At 43.1% G+C, this 23,770-nt stretch overlaps 1 protein-coding gene across 1 annotated transcript in view; it reads left to right on the top strand.

Moving 5' to 3' along the window:
• Lrp2 (LDL receptor related protein 2) overlaps positions 1–23,770 on the top strand; it is a 151,889-nt gene that overhangs the window by 105,478 nt on the left and 22,641 nt on the right. Inside the window, exons 49-63 of the mRNA XM_015987614.3 lie at positions 2,830–3,125; positions 4,371–4,887; positions 5,322–5,474; positions 5,920–6,090; positions 7,375–7,598; positions 8,931–9,108; positions 10,876–11,072; positions 11,937–12,182; positions 13,131–13,259; positions 14,146–14,262; positions 15,742–15,858; positions 16,579–16,695; positions 17,781–17,918; positions 19,718–19,840; positions 22,933–23,061. Coding sequence (XP_015843100.1) covers positions 2,830–3,125; positions 4,371–4,887; positions 5,322–5,474; positions 5,920–6,090; positions 7,375–7,598; positions 8,931–9,108; positions 10,876–11,072; positions 11,937–12,182; positions 13,131–13,259; positions 14,146–14,262; positions 15,742–15,858; positions 16,579–16,695; positions 17,781–17,918; positions 19,718–19,840; positions 22,933–23,061 — 2,852 coding nt within the window. The remainder of the gene's footprint in view (positions 1–2,829; positions 3,126–4,370; positions 4,888–5,321; positions 5,475–5,919; positions 6,091–7,374; positions 7,599–8,930; positions 9,109–10,875; positions 11,073–11,936; positions 12,183–13,130; positions 13,260–14,145; positions 14,263–15,741; positions 15,859–16,578; positions 16,696–17,780; positions 17,919–19,717; positions 19,841–22,932; positions 23,062–23,770) is intronic.

Here is a 23,770-nt window from a genome sequence, read left to right as displayed (position 1 = left end):
TTTAATATGCAACATATCAACACACCATATTGATATAGTTATTTATGTGATTTATGGATGATGTGGCCCAAGAAGACCCTAGGGTTCATGAAAGTCATAATATGGCCTTCTACCCACAGAGTGGTGGGAAAATGAATGGGTCAGGTTGACACGTGCCTCCTAGTTTTCCCCCTGTGGCTTGGTTATAAGAACTTTTTCTTTCTTTGCTTTCTGTTGTGAGAAAAATAAGAGCTCCAACAAGTGCAGCTTGACTCAGGGTCAAGGCAGCCATGACTGCAGAGCAGCTGGTGGGAAGGCCAAAGCTTCTGAAAGTCTTCTTCCTTTTTAAGTTGGAAATACAGCTTTTCATGCAGGACACTTAAAACTCTTAACCCTGTGTGTCTCAAACAGATTCAGCTCAGAGCTTGTTGGTTTGGGGAAATTCTATCCTTTCCTGTGGTGTGGTTGCTTACCACTGTATCCCAATGGGTCTCTACACATGAATTTTGTTTTTGTAGTGCACTGCCTCTTCTCACCCTATGTAGAAGTAAATCTTTGACTGTAGAGGGAAGCTCAGAAGGGATAAAGACTGATAGAAGCCTCAATCAAAATAAAACAGCCTTGCAAGGAGTTTGCTGAAGGGAGAAAGTATGCAATGCTGTACAACTTTCCGAGATGAATGTAGATATTAAGCATTTGGTGGGCGATAGAGGCAGGCAGATCTCTGTGAGTTTGAGGCCAGCCTGGTTTACAGAGTGAGTTCTAGGACAGCCAGGGCTACACAGAGAAACTCTGTCTCAAAAAAACCAAGGGTAAAAAAAAAACCACATGAAAAATAAAAGAAATAAAAACCAATTTGGATATCTTGAACTGAAAGAAGAGATATTGTACCCACTCTGTAGTTAAAAAGCACAGGGGTTATTGAGAGCACTAGGAACCATCAGGCTAGGGAAGAAGATCGAAAGGTCAGAGTTGCAGATGCCGGGGTGATCTGTGTTAGTGGCAGATGCTGAGGTATGTCTGGTATAAAGTGTGGCAAAGATTTACATAGTACGGCATCTTGAAGAGGAAAAATGGTTAAGGCACATGCTATGAAGGTTGATAATTACCAGCAGGGTCTTAGCATACTGAGCAGTGAATGACAGTGAGTAGGGACAGACAGAAAGTGTATTTGTGGCCTGAAGTCCAGATAGCCATCACTGTACTGGGACAGTTTGGGTCCAGGTGCTTCTTTTGTAGTGAAGCATCATTTCACAAGCTTTTTGTACACTGAATTGGCAGGGCTGTGATATGTAAATTGTTAATTGGGTTTTGACCATGCATCATCTTCCTACCTGGTTAAGCATTAACTATCCAGCCATTTCTGGTCTAGTAAGTAGTCAGTACGATCGCTCTTAGATGGGACTATATTCTGAAAACCCGAGGCTTCGTTTTGATTGGACTCTGGGTTGTCTCTTGCCTCCCTTCCTGAGCTCTGCCTTCATCATCACTGTCATCTCCCTGCCTCCTTACCCTGGGGTTACTCCTCTTCCTTTCTTTCTTTTCGACTTTCGTTGCATTTTCTTATTTCTCTCCTTCTGAATTGCTTTTGCCAGTGCTATAACAGAATAAGAAAGAAACAAAGCAAACCAAGATAAAGTTCCCTGGAAACCCAAGATATAGGCCCCCAGTTCTGTCTATCTGAGTGACTTCAGAAGTGAATGTACATCCTCTTGCTGGGCAGAGTGTGTCCCTGCATTTGGCACTGTGGGGCAGGGGTAGTTTTCTTCTCGGCACACTGCAATGGTGTTTGGTGAGACTGAGTTACGACAGGAATACTTGCTGCATAATTGCATAATGGCATGCAATTATGTCTAAAAGTCTGGTGATTTGCTTCGATTCCACATCCCTCCTGAGTCAGAAGTAAACTAGATAAAGGAAAACATTGTTGTCTCAGATCATTTGGGAATTATTTTTGAATTTCTGGAATGTGAAGTGGGCTAAGCTAGTTTGCTTTGACCAAGGCTTTCTTCACAGATCTATGCATACATTTTCAGTCTAATTGTATTGGCAGTACTCCAGGCTTGTGGAAGGCAGTTCTAGTCAGCAGACCTGGTCAGTACTCAGCGGCAAAATTGAGTAGGTTCATCTTTGGTGCCTTAGTATCTCATGAGACTCTGCCCCTAACTCCTTGCCCTCTTTCTATTGTTTAATGAATTATCAAATGTTAGCATTGTCCTTATTTATCCTAAATTCTTTTATATACATGACCAACTGTCACCACGACCCCATTCAGTAAGCATGGCTTTTTATGGGATCTTAGAATAATCTAGAAAATATAGACGGGTGTGGCTCATGCTATCTCAGGAAACTGAATCATCCTTAGGAACATGGAAATGTTAGGTATCAGAATTAGGACTACAACATACACTCTTCCTTTTCATATATTTCTTGCTAATTAATCTGCTGGCTTTCATCTCCTTCCCATTGCATAACTAACTCACATATCCTGACAGGTGACAGTAGAATTATACAAAGGGTTCTGCCAATGCAAACATTACCCCAGTGGGAAGATAGATGTTCTTTAAAGACACATCATCCAACTACAATTTTATAGGACACAGAATTCATGCTAAGGACTTCTGTACAACATGTCTATCTGGGATATTCCCAGTGTCCATAAACTATCCCATGAGTTACTAATGTATGAATCATGTTGATTTGCCCTATTTGTTATGAAGTCATTGGCACCAGGGGAAGTGGTGTAGGGAGCTGGAGATTGGTGGGGTAGATGACTATTTTGTAGGGAGAGGGCGAAGGCACTGTGATCTTGTTAAAATGGTCAACGTGGTCCTGCATCCCACAACACAGGTGCGATCGGCGGAATGACTGTGGCGACTACAGTGACGAGCGGGGCTGTTCATACCCACCGTGCCATGCAGACCAGTTCACCTGTCAGAATGGGCGCTGCATCTCTAGGATGTTTGTCTGTGATGAAGACAACGACTGTGGAGATGGGTCGGATGAGCAGGAGCACCTATGCCACACCCCAGAACCCACCTGCCCCCCTCATCAGTTCCACTGTGACAACGGACACTGCATTGAGATGGGAAAAGTGTGTAACCATATGGATGACTGCTCGGACAACAGCGATGAAAAAGGCTGTGGTGAGCACAGGGCGGAGAGGGGACTGTGTAGATCCTCATTCCTTTACGGTCTCTCAGGACTTTCCAATCCGTCTTCTACATAGAACATTTACAAAAAAAGTTACCATGACTTCCATACTAATAGGCAAAGGTTTTTCGGTATACCGATATCCAGGGTGTCCTTTAAGAAGGTTGCACACTAAGGCATCCAGACTCATAGGCAGCAGGATTCTTAGTGATCCAGTATACATTCTTCCTTTTACAAACAATAACCCAGAATATGGCTAGCAACTGAATTACTTAGGGTCATGTGGCAAACCAGCAGTAGAAGCAGACTTGACTGGATCATGGGTTTAGCACCCTGCCATTCATTAATAAGTATGTCTTCTTCTGGTGTAGAACAGGTAGGCTTGGCCACCTGTATACCTGTCTTTGAGCTCATCCCACCCCATAAGGCAAAGGTGTACACCACACTGGTAGCTTGTGACTCAGCAGGGGGTGAGCAGCACACCACTGAAGTGGAAGATGTTACAAGTGAGCACGCTGGGCCCTCTCTTGCCTTCAGTTTCTTCTCTTGCCATTTTTTAAAGCTTACTGAGAACTGGGTACAGTGGCTTGTGACTAATGTCCCAGCTACTTGCGAGACTGATACAAGATGATAGCTTTAGCTTAGGAGCCCAAGACTCTGTCAACTTAAAAGCACTAGTTGTATTAATTGTCAAAATCTGTGGTGAAGGGCTAAGCTGGGTAGAGTGTGCTGAATATCCTATAATTTTGTTTAGATGACAGAAGAGACTCCAAAAGTCTATGCTATTAATGTATATCATACTGCATCAACATGTATGTACATAATTTGAATATTTAGAAATTCTAGTTGTGCTGTAAACTTTGAAAAGAAAGTTTCCTGTGTTGCACAGAAATTAACAACTTTATTAGACTTGAAATATTCTTAGTTTTTCCTCAGCTTTAAATATGTTTATACAGTTTTAAATGTGATGTGTTATTTATAAAGTGAGTTTGATTATAGAAACTTAATCAGACATTCTGTAAATGATGGGAGAAAAAAGATTAAGCTAAGGAGGAAGTTGATAAATTACTGACTTTTGAATAACTCATGTGGTCTCTTTGAAAATCCCAGCACCCTCTCTTCTTTTGTTATGATTTGCTAAGAATTGGCACTATCTAGTAGGAATACTGATTTTTGAGTGTAACTCTGGGCCCAAGGCTGATAGTTTAGTTTCTCTAGTAAGTGTCTTTTGTCTGCAGGCATTAATGAGTGCTTGGATTCTTCAATCAGTCGCTGTGACCACAACTGTACCGACACCATAACTAGTTTCTATTGCTCCTGTCTCCCTGGGTACAAGCTCATGTCTGACAAACGCACTTGTGTGGATATCGATGAATGCAAGGAGTCACCCCAACTCTGTAGCCAGAAGTGTGAGAATGTAATAGGTTCCTACATTTGTAAGTGCGCTCCTGGCTACATTCGCGAGCCAGATGGGAAGACCTGTCGCCAGAATAGTAACATCGAGCCCTATCTCATCTTTAGCAACCGTTACTATCTGAGAAACTTAACTACAGATGGCACATCTTACTCTCTGATTTTGCAAGGACTGGGCAACGTTGTGGCCCTGGACTTTGACAGAGTAGAAAAGAGGTTGTACTGGATTGATACAGAGAAGCAAATCATTGAGCGGATGTTTTTGAATAAGACAAACCGGGAGACGATCATAAGCCACAGATTACGGCGTGCTGAAAGTCTGGCTGTGGATTGGGTCAGCAGGTAAGAAAAGAACCTCTGGTACGGGTTCCTGCCTTCTTTTGAGGACGAGGTTTCTTTGTTCACCACTCCATATGCCAGGCTAGCTGTCTATGTAAGGACACTGGGATTGTAGAAGTGTCCTGCTGTGTCTGTCTAAGCTGTATGTGGCTTCTGAGGATTCAGATCCTACTTATCTAACAAGCCACCTCTCTAAACAACTCTTAAATGTTGTAAAAACGTTAAAAATTCTAATGTTTTTCAGGCCTATTGGTCCTTTTCAACTGGAGTATGTGGAAACATTTAATAGCCTTTTCTGCTTCCCTGAGCCCTCTTTTGTTTGGGAAAAGTGCCTGTAACAGCTGTACGTGTGAATCTCAAGGAGCTTGGATAGGAGAATGGGCTGTATGTGTAAAAATAAAGTAGGTATAATGGTAAATCCTGTCTTTCCATTGCAGAAAACTGTATTGGTTGGATGCCATCCTGGATTGCCTGTTTGTCTCCGACCTTGAAGGTCGACACCGCAAAATGCTAGCCCAGCACTGTGTGGATGCCAACAATACCTTCTGCTTTGAAAATCCCAGGGGAATTGTCCTTCATCCTCAGAATGGGTATCGCCCGTCTGTCATCTTGTACCTCTTCTCTATGTATTCATTCACCTGTTTATGTAGTTCGTTAACGACCAGTATCTTCTCTGGGATCTGTCTTCTGTTTTTCCTGCTTGGTGAATGGGTCAGTGCAATGAGTGGTGTGGCTCACTCAAAAGATATTCATCAGCTGGACTCCTGTCTTTGTAATGACAGAATTTTTTGAGTTCATATTTTGAGTTGCATGCTTGAAAAATTGTGATAGATGTTTCTTTAGTGGACTCCCTATATCAAAGCCATGGAAATCCACAATTGTCCATTTTTGAGGACCACCATCTTTATTGTTGTGGATACTTTCTGCCAGTTCTCTTTCCTTTCAGAGAGACTCTGTGGGATGGGAACTTCATTTCTCGAAATAGACTGTGTCTTTTGGCTTCAGGGCCTGAGCCTTCTGTGTTTGCTTCCACAGGCATGTCTACTGGGCAGATTGGGGTTCTCGAGCATACATTGCAAGAGCTGGCATGGATGGAGCTAATAAGTCTGTGATTATCTCTACCAAGATAGAATGGCCCAATGCCATCACCATTGACTACACCAACGATCTCTTGTATTGGGCAGATGCTCACCTGGGTTACATTGAGTATGTACCTTGAAAAATAATCAAACTGAGTAACTAATTATGTGCTCTCTTCTTTCTCATAAGACATGATCTCATGTATACCAGATTGGCCTCAAGGTTTCTGTGTAGCTAGGGATGACTTTGAACTTCTACTAATTGAGCTATAGCCTCAGTCTGAGCTCACACTACCTCCAGGCAAATGCATGGAGCTCTATAGAAATGAGCAGAAAGAGAATGATTAGCATTTATGGCTATTGCCTGTCTAGAAAGTGAGGATAGGATGACAAGAGGCTAGTGAGCTGACTCAGCAATTCAGAGAGTGTTCTCATATAGGACTGGGTTCACTTCTTCCTGGTGCCCATGTGGAATGGCTCATAATCCTCTGCATATGCCTAAACTTCACACACACACACACACACACACACACACACACACACACACACACACACACAAACACACACACACACCCTCCTAGGTAACAATAAGAGAATGACGCTCATCTTAGGAAATCAGGTAGGACCAGCACAAAAGATTATCAACCCATAATACCGACATCACAGCTAGGAACTGGTGACTTTGTCAATCATTGTGGTTATTCCAGTTTTTGAGTCTCGCTTTTAAGTGTTTGTCATTTAAATTTAGTTGTTGCTTTCATCAGAGATTCAGAGGGATAGAATTTTTTTAATATATAATTTTTTATTAAAAAAATTTCTTCCCTTTTACATACCAACCCATGTTCCCCTTCCTCCTTTTCTCTTGCTCCCCCCACATAACCCCATTCCACCCCCACACCCTCCTCATAGAGAGTAAGGCCTCCCTTGGGTAGTCAACACAGGCTGTTATATCATGTTGGGGACAGACCTGTCCCCTTCCCTCCTGCATCAAGGCTGAGCAAGGCATCACCCCACAGGGAATGGGGTATAAAAAGCCAGTTTGTGTACGTGGGGTAAGTCCTGGTCCCATTGCCAGGGGACCCAGAAACACATAAAGCCACACAATTTTCACCCCCATTCGGAGGGCCTAGTTCGGTCCCATGCAGGCTCCCCAGCTGTCAGTCCAGAGCCCATGAGCTCACATTAGCTTGGGTCAGCTGTCTCTGTGTTTTTTTCCCATCATGATTCTGAATCCCCTTGCTCTTATTTATAATCCTTCCTCCCTCTCTTCAACTGAACTCCTGGATCTTGGCCAATTACTTGGCTGTTCAGAGGGATAGAATTTCCTTAATTGATGGGTTCACTCACTGATCCTGAAGGGCATTCAGAAGAGAGGGGTCACTTACTTACACTCTGTTCTTCTTGCCACCAGGTTCTCTGATTTGGAGGGCCACCATCGACAAACAGTGTATGATGGAACCCTGCCTCATCCCTTTGCTATCACCCTTTTTGAAGACACTGTTTATTGGACAGATTGGAATACAAGGACGGTTGAAAAGGGAAACAAATACGATGGGTCAGATAGAGCAGTGCTGGTGAACACAACACACAGGCCCTTTGACATCCATGTTTACCATCCATACAGGCAGCCGATTGGTGAGTAGGGGATGGTGGACTTGGGTGCAGTTGCTTTCCTACAAACATGATTTGTAGGAAGCTCATTGATACTTGTTTTTGTTTGTTTGTTTGTTTGTTTGTTTTTGTTTTTTGAGACAGGGTTTCTCTGTAGCTTTGGAGCCTGTCCTGGAACTCACTCTGTAGCGATCTGCCTGTCTCTGCCTCCCAAGTGCTGGGAGTAAAGACATGTGTGTGCACCACCATCCAGTTCATTGATACTTGTTAATGTTTTCTTTGAAATACATTTTGAGAATTAAGAGAAGTTCATTCCCTACTTATAAACCAAATTTATAGTTTGCAGTGTTGGGATAGAACCTAGGGCCTTGTGCATCCTAGATAAGCACTCTACCATTGTACTATAGGTCAAGCTCTTAGCTTTTTAGACTAGGTATGTAGCTCATGCTGGCCTTGAACTGACAATTCACTTGACCATGCATCCTAAGTGAACTATAGCCATTCCCATAGTTAGTATTTTGGTGTGAGGACTGTTGCATTTTAAGGTGAGTTAAATAGTTAACCAATTTCATCTCTAAATACTTTGAAAAATGAGGACATTCAGTATGCAATTTAACAGCTATCCCTTAATAACGAAAGCAATTTAAAAGGAAATTGTAGTCATTATGAAATAGTGTCTGCATATGACAGCATGTTTTGTATCACACAAAATAATGGTGGCTGGAAGGAATGGAATTTCCTTTGTGAAATTTTATTCTACTTCATGCAGTTAAAATTAATTAATACTTTAGAAATAATCCAGAAAAGATTTGGAGTATACTTTCAAGGGGACAGATTGGCCTTTCTGGGTTTGCTTTGCTGTGATGTCTTGCTAAAAAAATCTGACAAATTTAGAATGGAAAATGAGAATCGTCAGTATTCAGTATTTCTTTCTGAATGCTAATATTCTTTAGATGGTCTTACTGGAAGTTAAGTTAATCTTTGTTTACAAGCGATGACCAAGAAAGTTAAGACACTGCAAAGGCTATCCATGAGTGTTTCTGGTGTCCAAACTTCTGTTGTCCAAGTCGTTAGGATAAAGGAGGAATTGACAGTGTCTGCTGAGTGAGATTTCAACTCAGGGTTGAAACAGGGTTGCACATGAAGGCAAGCTATGCTCTTTACTTGTTACTCGTTTTCCCAGGGCTTGGAGAAACATCAGAATTGCTATCGGTCTTAGTTAAACGTTGGGAAAACGATAAAACTAATAGCTTTCTTTGAGTTATGAAGTAATCAGTTCCATGCGCAGCAAATTGGTATGTGACATTCAAAGCAAATGACTGTGAGTGCATGCTTTCTTCCCCTCCCCTCTCACAGTGAACAATCCTTGTGGTACCAACAACGGTGGCTGTTCTCATCTGTGCCTCATCAAAGCAGGAGGGAAAGGCTTCACCTGCGAGTGTCCCGATGACTTCCAGACTGTTCAGCTGAGAGACCGAACACTTTGCATGCCCATGTGCTCCAGCACACAGTTCCTGTGTGGTAACAATGAAAAGTGAGGCGCCCATCTCCCCTTGCTTGCCTCCCCTTGGGCAAACATTGACCTTTGAGGTTATAGAGAGTTGGGTAGGGAGTTTTCTTTTCTGATTTTTTTGAGATGAATTTCTGTTGTGTAGCTCATATTGGCTTAGATAGAGCTCCTTATGTAGTTCAGGCTGGCCTGAGACTCAAAACAATCTTCCTGTTTCAGCCTTCTGAGTATTGAGTATAGGTTTCCATCAATTGAGATTTCGGTTCTTTGGTTTGGTTAATTGGTGGCATCTTATCTAGACAGAAAGTCTATTAATTATTAATCACAGAGATAATGCCTATAATAAACAATGACCTGTTTATTATAAGCATTATTATATTATTATAGTTTACTTCTGATTTCTAATAAACTGTCCCAAGGATTGGGGCTGGAGTGTATTTAAATGCACACTGCTACATTGCCAGGGGTTCCATCTGTGTTAGCCACTGGGGGGATTCAATCTAGAGTTAGGTGTTAATGCTTTTGGGTCCATCTCTTTCCTACAAATTGAATTTTTCTTTATAACTGAACAAACCCCGTTGTGCTGTATGTCATACTTAGTTCTGAAGAACTGGTTCCATTTCCTTGGCATTGTAAATAGAGTAACAATGATACATGTACAAGTATCTCTACGGCAGGATATGGAACCCTTTGGGTATAGGAGTGGTCTAGCTGAATTCTATTTTTAATTTCAGAAACTACCATCCTGCCATATTAAATCACAGCCCCACCAGCAGTAAATTAGGGCTCTGTAGTTTTCTCAGGTACTAAGTCCCTCTAGTCCCCCCTGGTCCCACGGTAACTCAGCTGCTCATAAAATAATCACTCAGAGGTTTAATATTATTTACAAACTGTATGGCCTATGGCAGGCTTCTAGCTAGCTAGCACTTTCTATTAATCTATGTTTTGCCACGTGTTCCATGGCATTGCCGGCCTGCTGGCATGTTGTTCCTTGGGCAGCAGGCTGGCGTCTCTGCCTTTCTCTTTGCTGTCTCTCTCCTTGGATTTCCTGCCTGCCTCTAAGCTGCCTTGCCATAGGCCAATGCAGTTTATTTATTGACCAATGGGAACAACATATGTTCACAGCATACAGAAAGACATCCTCCAGCAGGGCTCTTTCTCTTTCTCAGTACTTACCAGTATTTGTGGTCTGGTTTCTTGATGATAGCCACTCTGACTGGGGTTGGGTAGTTTTAGTTGGCATTTCCCCCATGCAAATCCCAGGGATGTTGCTTATTAGCTATGCTTTGTTTTTTCTTTTGAGAACTGCCTGTTCATTTCTTTAGTCCTTTTGTTGATTGCCATTTTTGCTTTGTGGGTGTTGCAGTTCCTTGCAAATTCTGGGTATTAGCCCCAAATCTGAATTAGAGCTGATAAAGAGTTTTTCCCATTCTGTGGACTGTCTAAAGAGAAATTATCTCCATTTTTCCCCCTATTTGTTAAAGCTCAATTTGTGGTCCATGATGTGATCAATTTTGGAGCAGCGTCCATGTGACTTTAACATATATCTGTCACAACGTAAGCACTCAATAATCTTCAGAGCCTTCCAGCTTTCCCAAAAAACCACTCAAATGTCTTCTTTCATTTAGGTAGACAATCTCAGTCACTTCCTTCTAAAAGCACAGCTCAAAACTCCATTCTTTTCCCTCCCCCATTGCTTGGGCCTCAGGGTCGAATTCATTTCTCCAGGTGGATATTGCTCATGCCGATGGCCCTTGCTGCATTTCTACAGGACTTGCTTTCTCGCTGCAGGTGCATCCCCATATGGTGGAAATGTGATGGACAGAAGGACTGCTTAGACGGCTCCGACGAACCAGATCTGTGCCCACACCGCTTCTGCCGTCTGGGACAGTTCCAGTGCCGGGATGGTAACTGCACAAGCCCCCAGGCCCTGTGCAACGCTCGCCAGGACTGTGCCGACGGCTCCGATGAAGACCACACTCTCTGTGGTACGCTGCGGGCTTCCTCTCGGCCCTCTTTGACCATTTCTGTAGTTGATTTAGGAGAACCAGCCCAAAATCTGGTTCAAAAAATTTGGAGAAAAGTCAGGACCCATCCAGTATCTGTTTTAATAGAAGTTTATTTTGAACTTCTAGGGTCAATAGTAGGTTGTCTGGATGGGTGTTTTTCCAGTATGTGCTAGCATAGAATTCTCTTTGAGCTGACATTGAGAAAGAAATAAGGGATACCTATTCATTTTAAATGAGGGCTATATTTTATTTTTTATTAAAAAGGCACCTCAACACATCAATAATAGCAATATGCTGGGTGGTGGTGGTGGTGGTTGATGGTGGTGGTGGTGGTGGTGGTGGTGGTGGTGGTGGTGGTGGTGGTGGTGGCACACACCTTTAATCCCAGCAGAGGCAGGAGGATCTCTGTGAGTTTGAGGCCAGCCTGGTCTACAGGGTGAGTTCAACTTCAGCCAGGGCTACATAGAGAAACCCTGTCTCAAAAAACAATAACAACAAATATAATAATAATAAAGATAAATAAATAAATAAAAACCATAACCTTGGAAGACCATTAAATGATAAAACAGAGTTGGGAGAATGTGTTTAGCACCTGGCTGGCCCCTTATTCTGTGTGAGGAAAAAAAAAGATGTGTAAGAAGAGCTCAGAATCTAACAAGAGTCTATTAGTTATTCCAATGAGAATAGCTGTCCATATAGTGGTCCTTGTTAACAATAAATACACTAGAATGTAAACTCAGTGAAAGGAAGTTAAGAGAGAATTCTCTAGATCCCACCCAGTGTGAATTGGGTGTGCCCTTTCTCGACCGCTTCTCAACTGGTCACTAAATGCCTTGTTTGCAGAGCACCACCGGTGTGAAATCAATGAGTGGCAGTGTGCCAACAAGCGTTGCATCCCAGAGGCTTGGCAGTGTGACTCAGTGAACGACTGCCAGGATAACTCAGATGAAGACAGCTCGCACTGTGCCAGCAGGACCTGCAAACCCGGCCAGTTCAGGTGTAACAATGGCCGCTGTATCCCGCAGAGCTGGAAGTGTGACGTGGACAACGATTGCGGAGACTATTCAGATGAGCCTATCCAGGAATGCAGTGAGTTCCCCGGGGTGGGCCATGCAAAACCAGAGCTAGGCGGCAAGCGGGTGGCCCCTCTGCCTCAGCCCACGGGTACCCTTTCTTGTCTTCCCTTGCAAACTTCATCACGGCTAGATAAAGCATAGTTGAGTGGCCTTTATTTGTAACCAGACCCCGGCCATACCTCCCCAGCATGGCACTAAGTGTCACGTGGAACATGATAATAACAAGGTATAAGGAGCCCTTTCTCATTTGAGGAACACTGAGATCAGGAACCCGAGGCTTACCCATTTTATAGGTAAATAAAGTCGCATTACCACAGAACCAGCATTTCAATTCAGGGATTTCACTTCAAACCAGGTCCACGCCCTGTCTTAGTTATGGTTTTATTGCTGTGAAGAGACACCATGACCACAGCAATTCTTACAAAGGAAAACATTTAATTGGGGCGTTAGTTTAGAGTTTTAGTTCATTATCATCACCGAGGAAAGCCTGGCAGCACACAGGCAGACATGGTGCAGGAAAAGTAGCTTAGAGTTCTATGTCTGGATCTGTAAGGAGCAGAGAGATTGATAATGGGCCTGGCTTGACTTCTGAACCGTCAAAGCCCACCCTCATGACATACTTGTCCCAACAAGACCATACCTCCCAATTAATTGCGCCTCTTTTTATGGACCTATGGATGCCCTTTTCATTCACACCCCCACATCCCCCTTCCACTCCAAACCACATCACAACACTAATGAATGGCACTGAGACAGCAGGAGAAGTCAGGGCTCCATCGTTCCTCTCGTGTTGAACAGAGAACACCTAACCGAGATGCCGGTTGCCAGAGTCTGCTTTGCGGTCACATGGTAACTGCTGACAGACCCTGTCCTCTGCGGAACCGCAGCGAGGAGCCTTCTGGTGCTGTTTCCAGCAGGCCTGGTCCTCCCGACCTCATTCCTTGCTTTCTTCCTTTTCAAGTGAGCGCTGCTTATAACTGTGACAACCACACGGAGTTCAGCTGCAAAACTAACTACCGCTGCATCCCGAAGTGGGCCGTGTGCAATGGCGCCGACGACTGCCGGGACAACAGTGATGAGCAAGGCTGTGGTAGGAGGGGCTTCGGGGTGGGGGAGGGGCTTCCGGGGGTGGGGGAGGGGCCATAGACTGCCATTGTCAAGTGCTGCTCGCTCTCATACAGATAGATTTCCCATGTTTAGAGTTATTCAGAAGAAATGAATTCATGTCATCTTAGATGACATCTGGTCCCAAAGCATGCAATAAGTTAAAGAAGGTATCATTAAGATGTTAGGAACACGTTTAATTTTCCCAGATGTAGAATTAGTATTCATACATGACAGGTTTAAATAGCTTGTCTGATCTCACAGATGGCAGAAGGTACAATATGCCTCCAAAGAGAGGTTTCCAAATCTGGATGTATTATTTCATGACCATCATGTTCTGAGTGTCTTTGTGATTTTTATAATCATCTATTGGGCAGCTGTAGTCACTCTGGCAGCATGGAAAGAATTTGTGGACAAAAGACCAAGTAAAGGAATAGAAATTGTCAAAATTATGTACATACCGTCTCACCAAAGTGTCGGAGTGTACATTGTTTGGAAGAGAAAAAATGATAATGTGTTATTTTAATACCACCGGATCTAAACCCACTGAAGGCAATGTAATAGAGTGTTCCATTGACTCCATTTAAGGCCCTGGCAATGTTTTAGCTTCTCGTTGCCAATTATAAACTTGATACCATAAGGGCCAGTCACAGTGCCCCATGTCTCTCTCCTACACAGAGATACCCTGGCTCAACCACCCCTACTCCCCATCAAAGGTAATGAATTTATTGTCCAGATAGGGAACAGGTTAGGGTTAGCTCCCAGAGGCCATCCCCCTATGTCTGGGAGCTTCAAGAATATGGAAACAGACTGTATCATAAGGAAGCCATGCCCTTGGCGTATGACATCTTGAAAATGATGGTGCTTTACAGAGGCGGTGCCATGCAATCCTGGGGATTTCCGATGTAGAAACCACCACTGCATCCCTCTCCGCTGGAAGTGTGATGCCCATGACGACTGTGGAGATAACTCAGATGAGGAAAACTGTGGTGAGTGCTCAGGATTTTGTGACCCTATGAACCACCAGGGCTGACATGTCCATTTGTAATAATCACTACTTTTCATCCTCAAAGGGTGGATGTCAAGTTCTTTGGGCTATGGAAGTACATATCTTCCTTCTGAAAAGCTTTGGGAGAAGGTATTTGTGAAGGGGTTAGTTTTGATCAAGTCTACTTTTGGTCTGTGGCACTTATTTTCTCAACACAAATGAGATGATTTCTGACAAAAGATAAATAAGAAAACCAAAAGAGGTAAAATAAGAAAAGGTGCTTGCCCTAAGGACCTTCATTGAAAGTCTTTTCCCCAATGTGGTCCTATTATCAGGGGAAGGAGTATTTCTTCTATTTTGCATGGTCATTCCTGGAATAGGTAATTCTTTTTGTATAAGATATAATAACTGCTAGAAACAGGACACAGGGAAGGAAGCCACAGGTCTAGATCACACTACACCCAGTATTCAGTTTTGAATAATAAGGTGTGTTTGGAAAATAAGCCCTACCTGAGTACTTATCACTGGCTCATGATATATTTTCAGTTTCAAGTTTCTTTTTTTTTTATTTTTTTTTTATTTATTTATTTTTTTTTTTGGTTTTTTGAGACAGGGTTTCTCTGTGTAGCTTTGCGCCTTTCCTGGAGCTCACTTGGTAGCCCAGGCTGGCCTCGAACTCATAGAGATCCGCCTGGCTCTGCCTCCCGAGTGCTGGGATTAAAGGCGTGCGCCACCACCGCCCGGCTCAAGTTTCTTTTTTTAATTAAATACTTTTCAGCTTTAGTTACCTTTTAGAATAAGTCTTCAGCTTGACCAGAGGCAATTGAGAGAATTAGGGTATTGTTTATATCTGCAAGCATCAACCAGTTAATACTTGTTGCACTTGCTACACAAAATGGTAGACAGGTGGTACTTCCCAGTCACGTGGGAGTCTGAAGGAAGGTCACAAGCCCACTATGCTTGGGTCAAAGTGTTAATGGACCCTGTAGGTATATATAAAAATATGTGCATGAGTTAGAGAATATAGTTCAGTGGTAAAACACTTGGCTTCGTGGATGATGCCCTAGGTTAAATCCCCACTATTACGTGAACAAGAAGGTAATAAAGAAAGTTCATATTGAATACTGTAATTGGTTAGCTGGAGTTTTGCCATTAAAGTACATTTAGATGAAAGCCTTAAAGGCAGTTCTTTTTGGACTTGGATTTGAGGCAGAGGATTGTTTATTTGTGTTTTAAAGACATGGTCTCACTATGTTGCTCTGGCTGTCCTGGAACTCAGTATGTAGATCAAATTGGCCTCTTGCCTCCCAAGTGCTGAGATTAAATGCTGCCATGCCCACTGAGGCAGAAGATTCTGTCTTAGAATGGGACTGGATCACAGGACAGAATTGTGTACCCATGGATCTAGGCCAGCTCCCACGCCTATCTCCTCAGTGAGATTCCCAGTGCACACTGATGGCCAGTTGGCTTTCCTTTTCAGTCCCACGGGAGTGCACAGAGAGTGAGTTTCGATGTGCCGATCAGCAATGCATCCCCTCTCGATGGGTCTGTGACCAAGAAAATGACTGTGGAGACAACTCGGATGAACGGGATTGTGGTAACTATCGGGCATACAGAATCTTCCACTGTGACAGTTTAGGGACCAGTGTTGATATGGTTCTTTAGTGCATAATGACATAGGTAATTTATGTGGTATCCTCTGCATTTTCTGTACTTTATGTTTAAAATACAGTATTCTGGTCTTAATGATAGGAAAAATAAGAAAATAAGAAGGATTTTTTTTTTTTAAGATAGGGTTTCTCTGTGTAACAGTCCTGGCTATCCTGGAACTCACTCTGTAGACTCACTCTGTAGACTCAGAGCTCCTCCTGCCTCTGCCTCCCAAGTGCTGGGATTAAAGGTGTACACACCACTGCTGGGCAAGAAAGGGCATCTCTAAGTCTTGTTTTAATTTAGATAAAACCTAGAAGCAGACCTTCATTCTCATTGTGCTTCCAAAGAAACAGATTAGTTTTCCATAGGTGACCGTGGTGTAGAGGACAGAGCACTGGGACAGAATATCTAAATACGGATTAAACGCTGGGTTTGGGGGGAATTTTATTACCTTAAACTAGGGAATTAGCTAACAGGGTGATGGTGCTCATATCCACATGCTGAATGGAGAAGCTGAGTTTTGAGTTGATCGGTTTCACAGATGATCCGTGTGAGTGTGCTGTGAGTAAGGCACGGGGTGTGGGTAGGGGGTGATGGCGGCCTTCTCGCACTCATACATCTAATACCGTGAGATCTCGTGGGAATGATGATCTTTTCTCTTCAGACATGAAGACCTGCCGTCCTGATCATTTCCAGTGTACAAGTGGACATTGTGTGCCCAATTCCTTCACATGTGATGGGAGAGCAGATTGTCTGGATGCTTCTGATGAATCCAGTTGTCGTAAGTGCCTGCTTATTCGAGGTTCTGTACGTCTGAGTGCATGGGAATTAGACACAATCCACTCCTTAGTTTAAAAGCGTCCATACGTTCTATTCAGCCTTCTGATAGTTTTCAGTTTGCCTGAGTCATGGTTTTCCCAGTGGACTTAGGATCCCCAGTTGTTTGCAGTGGCCATTCAAATGCGAATTATTAGCAATATTTTAAATAGAACGTGCTAATAAACTGTATTGTTAGATATCATACAAAACACCGGTTGGACAAAAACATTTCAGATGAAGAAAGCTGTAGCTATGTGCAGCATTAAAGTGTTCTGATGTATGCATGATGATGTATAAAAATCATTAAAAATTGTATAACAAGCCGGGCGGTGGTGGCGCACGCCTTTAATCCCAGCACTCGGGAGGCAGAGCCAGGTGGATCTCTGTGAGTTCGAGGCCAGCCTGGTCTACAGAGATAGAGTTCCAGGACAGGCTCCAAAGCTGCACAGAGAAACCCTGTCTCGAAAAACCAAAAAAAAAAAAAAAAAAAAAAAAAAAAAAAAAAGTATAACAAATGAAATCCCTCACATTTTAGTGAATAAATATTTAACTGTTGATAGTTATTTACAATGGACTGTTGCTGTTGATGCAGTTGCTACCACCTAAAGCTCAGAGACCTTAAAAAGGGGGGCGGGGGAGACAGTTCTGATACAGGTGCAAGCGTCTATGGAATGATTTGTGTCACTGACAAATGTCCTTAAGGACCCCCCCCCCCGCCCCCCGCTTTTTGTTTGTTTGGTTTTTGTTTGCTTTTTTTTTCTTTTGAGACAGGATTTCTCTGTGTGGCCCTGGCTGCCCTGGAACTCACTCTGTAGCCCAGGCTGGCCTTGAAACTGGCAGAGATCCGCCTGCTTCTGCCTCCCTAGTGCTGGGATTAAAGGCGTGCGCCGCCATGCCTAGACAAAACACATCCTCTTTAATTTCAATAATGATCACAGCAACAAGGTAATGAATAATAGGGAGGCACAATAGCAAGAGTTGAGAGAGATCTAAAAGGATAGGTTCATCTCATAAATTATATGTATGTATGGTTCTTCTTACCAACAGCTACTCGCTTTCCCAACGGCACCTACTGCCCAGCTGCCATGTTCGAGTGTAAGAATCATGTGTGTATCCAGTCATTTTGGATATGTGATGGAGAGAACGACTGTGTCGATGGTTCCGATGAGGAGCTTCACCTGTGCTGTAAGCGGGAGCGGGATGGGTTGACGAATGGATCTCAGTGTTCCTTAAATGCAGTGTGTGAGCTCGGAGGGCAGCTGTATCATTCTGAGCCCTGATGGACGCACAATTCATACTGTTGCTCTCACTCGGTTCTTGCTTCAGTTCTCCATCTGGGGCCTGAGAAGGTTGGATCAACAACCAGGATTTTAAACATTGAGGCTGTAGCAAATATGGAAACCAGAAGTGCGCACATACGTAGGGGCACAGGTCTCTTGCTTCATCCTTGACATACCCTTCCCTTACAGAAAACCTCAAGACCTGGCTCGCTTCCATTTACATAACAATTCAAGGCCATCTTACATGTACTTATTTGTTTGTTTTTAATGAGTGGACTCTACTGTTGGTTGACAGGCCAAAATCACACCACATATTCTGGCTTCATTTTATTGAGGCAAGACCTGCATGGATGGGACCTTTTTTCAGATTAAAAAAAAATATGTGTCTAGGTATTTTGTCTACATGTGTGTCTGTGCAACACATTGAACCGAGCTACCCAAGGCCAGTAGAGGGCGTCAGAGCCCCTGAAACTGGACTTGCAGATGGCTCTAAGCTTCCATGTAGGTGCCGGGAAGGGAACCTTAGTGCTCTTAATCGCTGTGCCATCTTTCCAGCTCCCCATAACTTTTTAAAAGCCCCAGAGCTTTTTGAATGGTCCACCGGCTGAGAGCTATTGATTTAAATAAAGTGAGTGCAATTGCTATTGTCTTGAGTCACTGGTGAAAAGCTAGTGAAATCATTCTCACAGTGTCTTCCCCAGGCTGGAAATGGGAGGTATTGCTCAGGAAAATGTGAGAAATGCAAATTCTCGGGCTTGAGTAGGTTCAGGAGACCTAGCAATCGAGTCAGGAAGGAAGTTTTCAAGTGATTCACGAGTGAGGTGAAGTGAATTCAGAAGGGAGGGACCCAGACTCATATCTGCCTGGAATCTTCTGATGGCTTGCGTGCCTATCGATCGCTCTTAGAAGTTACTTCTCAAGTCATACCACCTTTCATTCTCTTCCCAGAACCTCCCTACTCAGTTTCAGGGCAGAGCTCTGATTACCGGGAGGGTGGTAGAATATTCCCTTCCTTTCTGGAGACTGTTGTTTTTCACAACGGTCTTCCAGCGCTGCCTGATAGTGCCTTAGCCGTTAGGAATTAGCTCTGCCTCTTATTTTGTTTTTCGCTTTATGACTTGAAATTTCAGAGAAGCCCTTGGGAAGCTATCTCTCTTTGTCAGGCAAAATAGGCATAGCCAATAAAATCACACCCGCGCCAGTCATTTATAGCAAATGATTTAAGTAGTAGTTCCACTAACAGCACCTCGCTTCATGACCCACACACGTCCTTGTTCTGTGCCCTTGCCACAGAGTTCTTAATACAGGTTTCAAGCCCACCATGTTCTTTCCCGATTCATCTTTCCCTTGTGGGTTCTTTTCTGACCTGCTTCCTTGTGTTATATTTCATATAGATGTTCCCAAGGAGGGGGCTCCTTGTGTAATTGGTTCATCTGCATGTAAAGTCTGTTCCTGCTATAATGAGGTTCCATGAGAGTAAAGACTGGCTCTTCCTTGCTCCTCTTTATATCTAGGATATATCTAACACCTGCAACAGTGCTGTGGTGTGTATGTGAGACTCAAGACATGTTTGTTGATTAATCAGATAAGCAAGGTGATGAATGAATGAATGAATGAATGAATGAAGTGGGCCTGGCATTGGGATAGCCCGGAGTACACTGTCACTTCTACTTTCAACTTGCAGTGTTGTTTTTCATTTGTCAGTCAATGTCCCGTGTGAATCGCCGCATCGTTTCCGGTGTGACAACAGTCGCTGTATTTATGGGCACCAGCTTTGCAATGGTGTGGATGACTGCGGAGATGGAACCGACGAGAAAGAAGAACACTGTAAGTAAGATGGGGAAAGGAGAAGGCAGAAACCAGGGTCCTTCGCTCTTGTAAGATGTTCCTCTGGGGTTTCCATCTGTCCTGCTGAGGAGGCCTGTGGTGTGCCGGGGGACCCGCTCCCACTTTTCCCCCAGGGTACTCTTAAGTAGGGAGAAGTGGGAAATATTTAGATAGAAATATAGAGGGGAGAGAAACACAGGATAGCCTCGGGAGGGCCTGAATCAAAACCCACTGGCCCCTTCTATCTCTTCTACTTATAGAAATGCCAAGGGGTGGAGTAAAAGAACCCCCCTCGCACAGCCAAGTGCAGACCCTTCCAAAGACCTGGTAACCACTGCATGTGGTCAGTCCATCCCCTTATGCAGCCCTGCTGTGCAAAGCAAGCTCAGATCTCATTAGGAAACCTCTGGGGGCTCCCACAGTGGTGGTGTATCACAGACAATACAAACACATACACGGCTCAGATGCCAACCTGCCACCCCCTTCCTATCTCATCGAGCAAGATGTTGAGAGGCCCCTTACATGTCAGTCTTTACTTAAGCACTTAATAAGCTGCTCTCCCATATCTTGTAAGAAAACGAGAGGAAAGACTAAATACTGGTTGAGTCGCCCTCCACAGGTTAAAGGATTATTTGTTGTCAAAGACGAGGCTTGGCTACTCCACAACCAATAGTTACTAGTGGGTAACCTGATATGTGAGTGTGTGTTCCTTCTCATGCTCAGTTGAAAAGATCATGGCAAGTGAGACACCACTGGTGTTAACATAGCTAACCTAGAATCCTTTCTAAACATGCAAGTCCATTTCCCAGGTGAATAAGTATGTCATAATTTATGTGTTTGGGTGTCTTGCCTACATGTGTGTCTGCAACTCTTATGCATGCCTAGTACCTGGGAAGGCCAGAGGAGGGTGTCAGATTGCTTAGAATTGACAGACAGTTGTGAGCTGCATTGTGGGTGCTGAGACCTGAATCCAGGTTGTCAAGGAGAGCAACCAGTACTATTAACTATTGAGACATCTCTTCAACTCCAGTAGATTATTTTAAGATTAAAAAAAAAACTGACTGAATTTTATATCTAAGTCCTGAAAGTAGTTGTACTTTGGTTTAAAAGTCTATCTATTGAGAGAGAGTTGATGAGTTTTTTTGGAAATTAGTTTGTTTAGAGAAAAGACATTGAGAAAATTGAAAATGGATACAAGTAGCTAGTTTTATTTGTGTTTCCTGTCCCCAGTAAAAGTATGACAAAATGAATATTATATTTCATTCTACTTGGAATGAAAGAATTAGACTCGTTGTTCACCAACAGCAGTTCTGAAATACCACTGGGCTAGGATGACACCTGTTCAACATGGACAACTCTGGTTTTTGCTGGAGTCAATGCTTACCAACACCTCGCACACTCTGTAATGCATGAAGATACTAGACCGCAAATAGTATGTTCAGTCCATGCAGATGCTGTGAAGGGACCACTTAGGTCAGAAGGGATTTGGTTAGGTCGGGATACCTCTCTGAGAGGAGCATCTATGCCTCTTGCGCTTCCTAGTCTCTGGCTCGTTTTCCTCTTCATATGAAGGTGCTATGTAGACTGTGTTCCCCTTAGGGGATGTACGCTGTCTAACATCACTCACTTGTACATTGGAGTCCAAGACTTTTTTCAAGAAAAGATTTTTGATGAATGATGTGTAGGAAGACACAATGCACTGCGTCTTAACTGTGGCAAGCTGTAAATGCATCTAGATTGTCACTTTAAAAGACTTGTATTTGATATAATGAATCCAGTTCTTTAGTATTGTGCTGATCTCAGGTTAAAGGAATTCTATAGGTAGAATACATCCACTCTTTGAATGTGCTCTTGAACAAGAAACAGGAAACAGTAAATAGTTCTGGAGAAAACTTTTATATTCCTAGCCATATGTTGATGAACTGAGAAATGTTTATCTTCAACTTGAAGCACTATAACTTCCTTATAAAATTCTTTCATTTACCGGTCTGATGATTGATTATCTTTAAAATCATTATTGCTTCAGAAATGCCAATTCTAGAATTATTTTCTGGTCTGTTTGGCATTGCTCTGGATCCATTCTTCTCACTGTAAAAATACTGCATGTAGACAATCATCATAGGTAATAATCCTCCTGAATCATTTCAATTCACACTTAAAATCAATGGTGCGGCAGTTACCACATTTTGGCGTATTCAGCCACATATTTCTCTCAGGAAGCTGTCCTCAGATCTGAAGTTAATAACTTCACTGAATGGTCCTTTTGAGACAGCTCTTCATCCATCTCATTTCTTTTCTTTGTCGTGGCTCACTGGCAGTTACACCGTTAGGAAAAGAGAAGGGCATTTTGTCCAGCCATGGCGTCACTGGTCCTGTGCATCTTAGAGCCTTTTAACCTACAAATTCTTCCTGCTTGGGGCTTAGATACAATTAGCTTTTTCCCACACTGCAAGGTTTTTTGCCATTAGTTTCTTGCATTTCTGTCTATACACCAACCAGTTCTTCACTGACCTGCTCTCTTTTTTGCCTTTGCCAAGTAAGGACAGGCTGGGCACATTGCTAACACACTTTTTTTTCTAACCTCTTTCCCGTAAGCACATGATCTGCCTTCCCTCTCCACCAACTGCTTGGCTACTGTATACCCTGGATCTCCTGACTGTTGAGCTGATGCCAAATGTTTTCAGTTTTTGATTTGGAAAGATTCTACTTCTCTCATCACTCCATATTACTCAGAGTAATTGGTGTTGCTGCAACCAACAAATCTTCCACAAAGGTTTCTTTCTCATTTGTGTATGACTCGCACAGCCTCCTCCAGCTTGGAGCTAGCCACCTGACATACCTGACTGCTAAGCTTACAGCCCCAGCATATGAGACAATGTGAAGGCACATGGGCTTTTGACTGCTTTAGTCCAGGGGTGACATATGTCACTTCTGATTCACAGACTATTGCCTTGAACTAGTCATTTGGTCTCGGCCTAGCTGCAAAGGAGCCTGGGAAAAAGTAGAGAAACATGCATTTATTTGTGAGTGGAAGAAGTGAAGTATTTTGTTTCAATGAAGAAGTTTGACTTTAACTTGTTCTTACATTGCAGGTAAAAATCCGACCCATAAACCTTGCACAGAAACCGAATATAAGTGTACCAATGGACACTGCATTTCAGAGCACTATGTGTGTGACAATGTTGATGATTGTGGTGACCTTTCTGATGAAACTGGTTGCAGTAAGTAAACATTTAGTTTTATATTTCATTATAGTAAAATAACCAGATACATTCTCAAGTGGTTCAGATGGGCCTCAAACACGCTTTGTAGTTAAGGATCAACTACAACTCCTGATTCTCCTGCCTTTACCTCCGAGTGCTGGGATTATAGCATGGTTCTTTTTATTTTAAAGTAGACTTTGGGCTGGAAGAGATAACATAATCAAGGGATGGATTTGGTTCATTTTGAACTGTTGAGGACATATTAGTATTCCATATCTTTGTTTTCCTTTCATATCTTTTATATATGTGTGTGTGTGTATAAATATATACATACACACACAGATAAAATAAATAATCTAATTGTTACTGCCCCATTGGCAGCTGCTATTGTCTACCTCCATAACGATACTCAAGAAGTTGAAGTCATTTGCTGGTGAACCAAAAGAGGAACAAAGCAGAAATGAAGCATCTATGGAACTCTAGGCAAGGAGAGAGGTCTCTGACCCCCCTGTGGCACCTGCTGTGCCCAGCACGGTCTGACCTCTTTAAGCCTTGGTGTCCTTAACTGATTAGATAATTATCCATTGTGTGTGCAGGTACCCATGCATGCCAGAGTGTCTCCCCTGTGTGTGTAGGCCTCCGTATGTAGTCTAGAGTACAATTTTGTGGTAGCTGGTTCTCTCCTTTCATCTGCCATAGGTTCCAGGGATGGAACTCAGGCCACCAG

The sequence above is a fragment of the Peromyscus maniculatus genome, chromosome 4, assembly GCF_049852395.1.
Source record: "Peromyscus maniculatus bairdii isolate BWxNUB_F1_BW_parent chromosome 4, HU_Pman_BW_mat_3.1, whole genome shotgun sequence".
NCBI lineage: Eukaryota > Metazoa > Chordata > Mammalia > Rodentia > Cricetidae > Peromyscus > Peromyscus maniculatus.
This window is presented reverse-complemented; position numbering and strand designations above follow the sequence as displayed.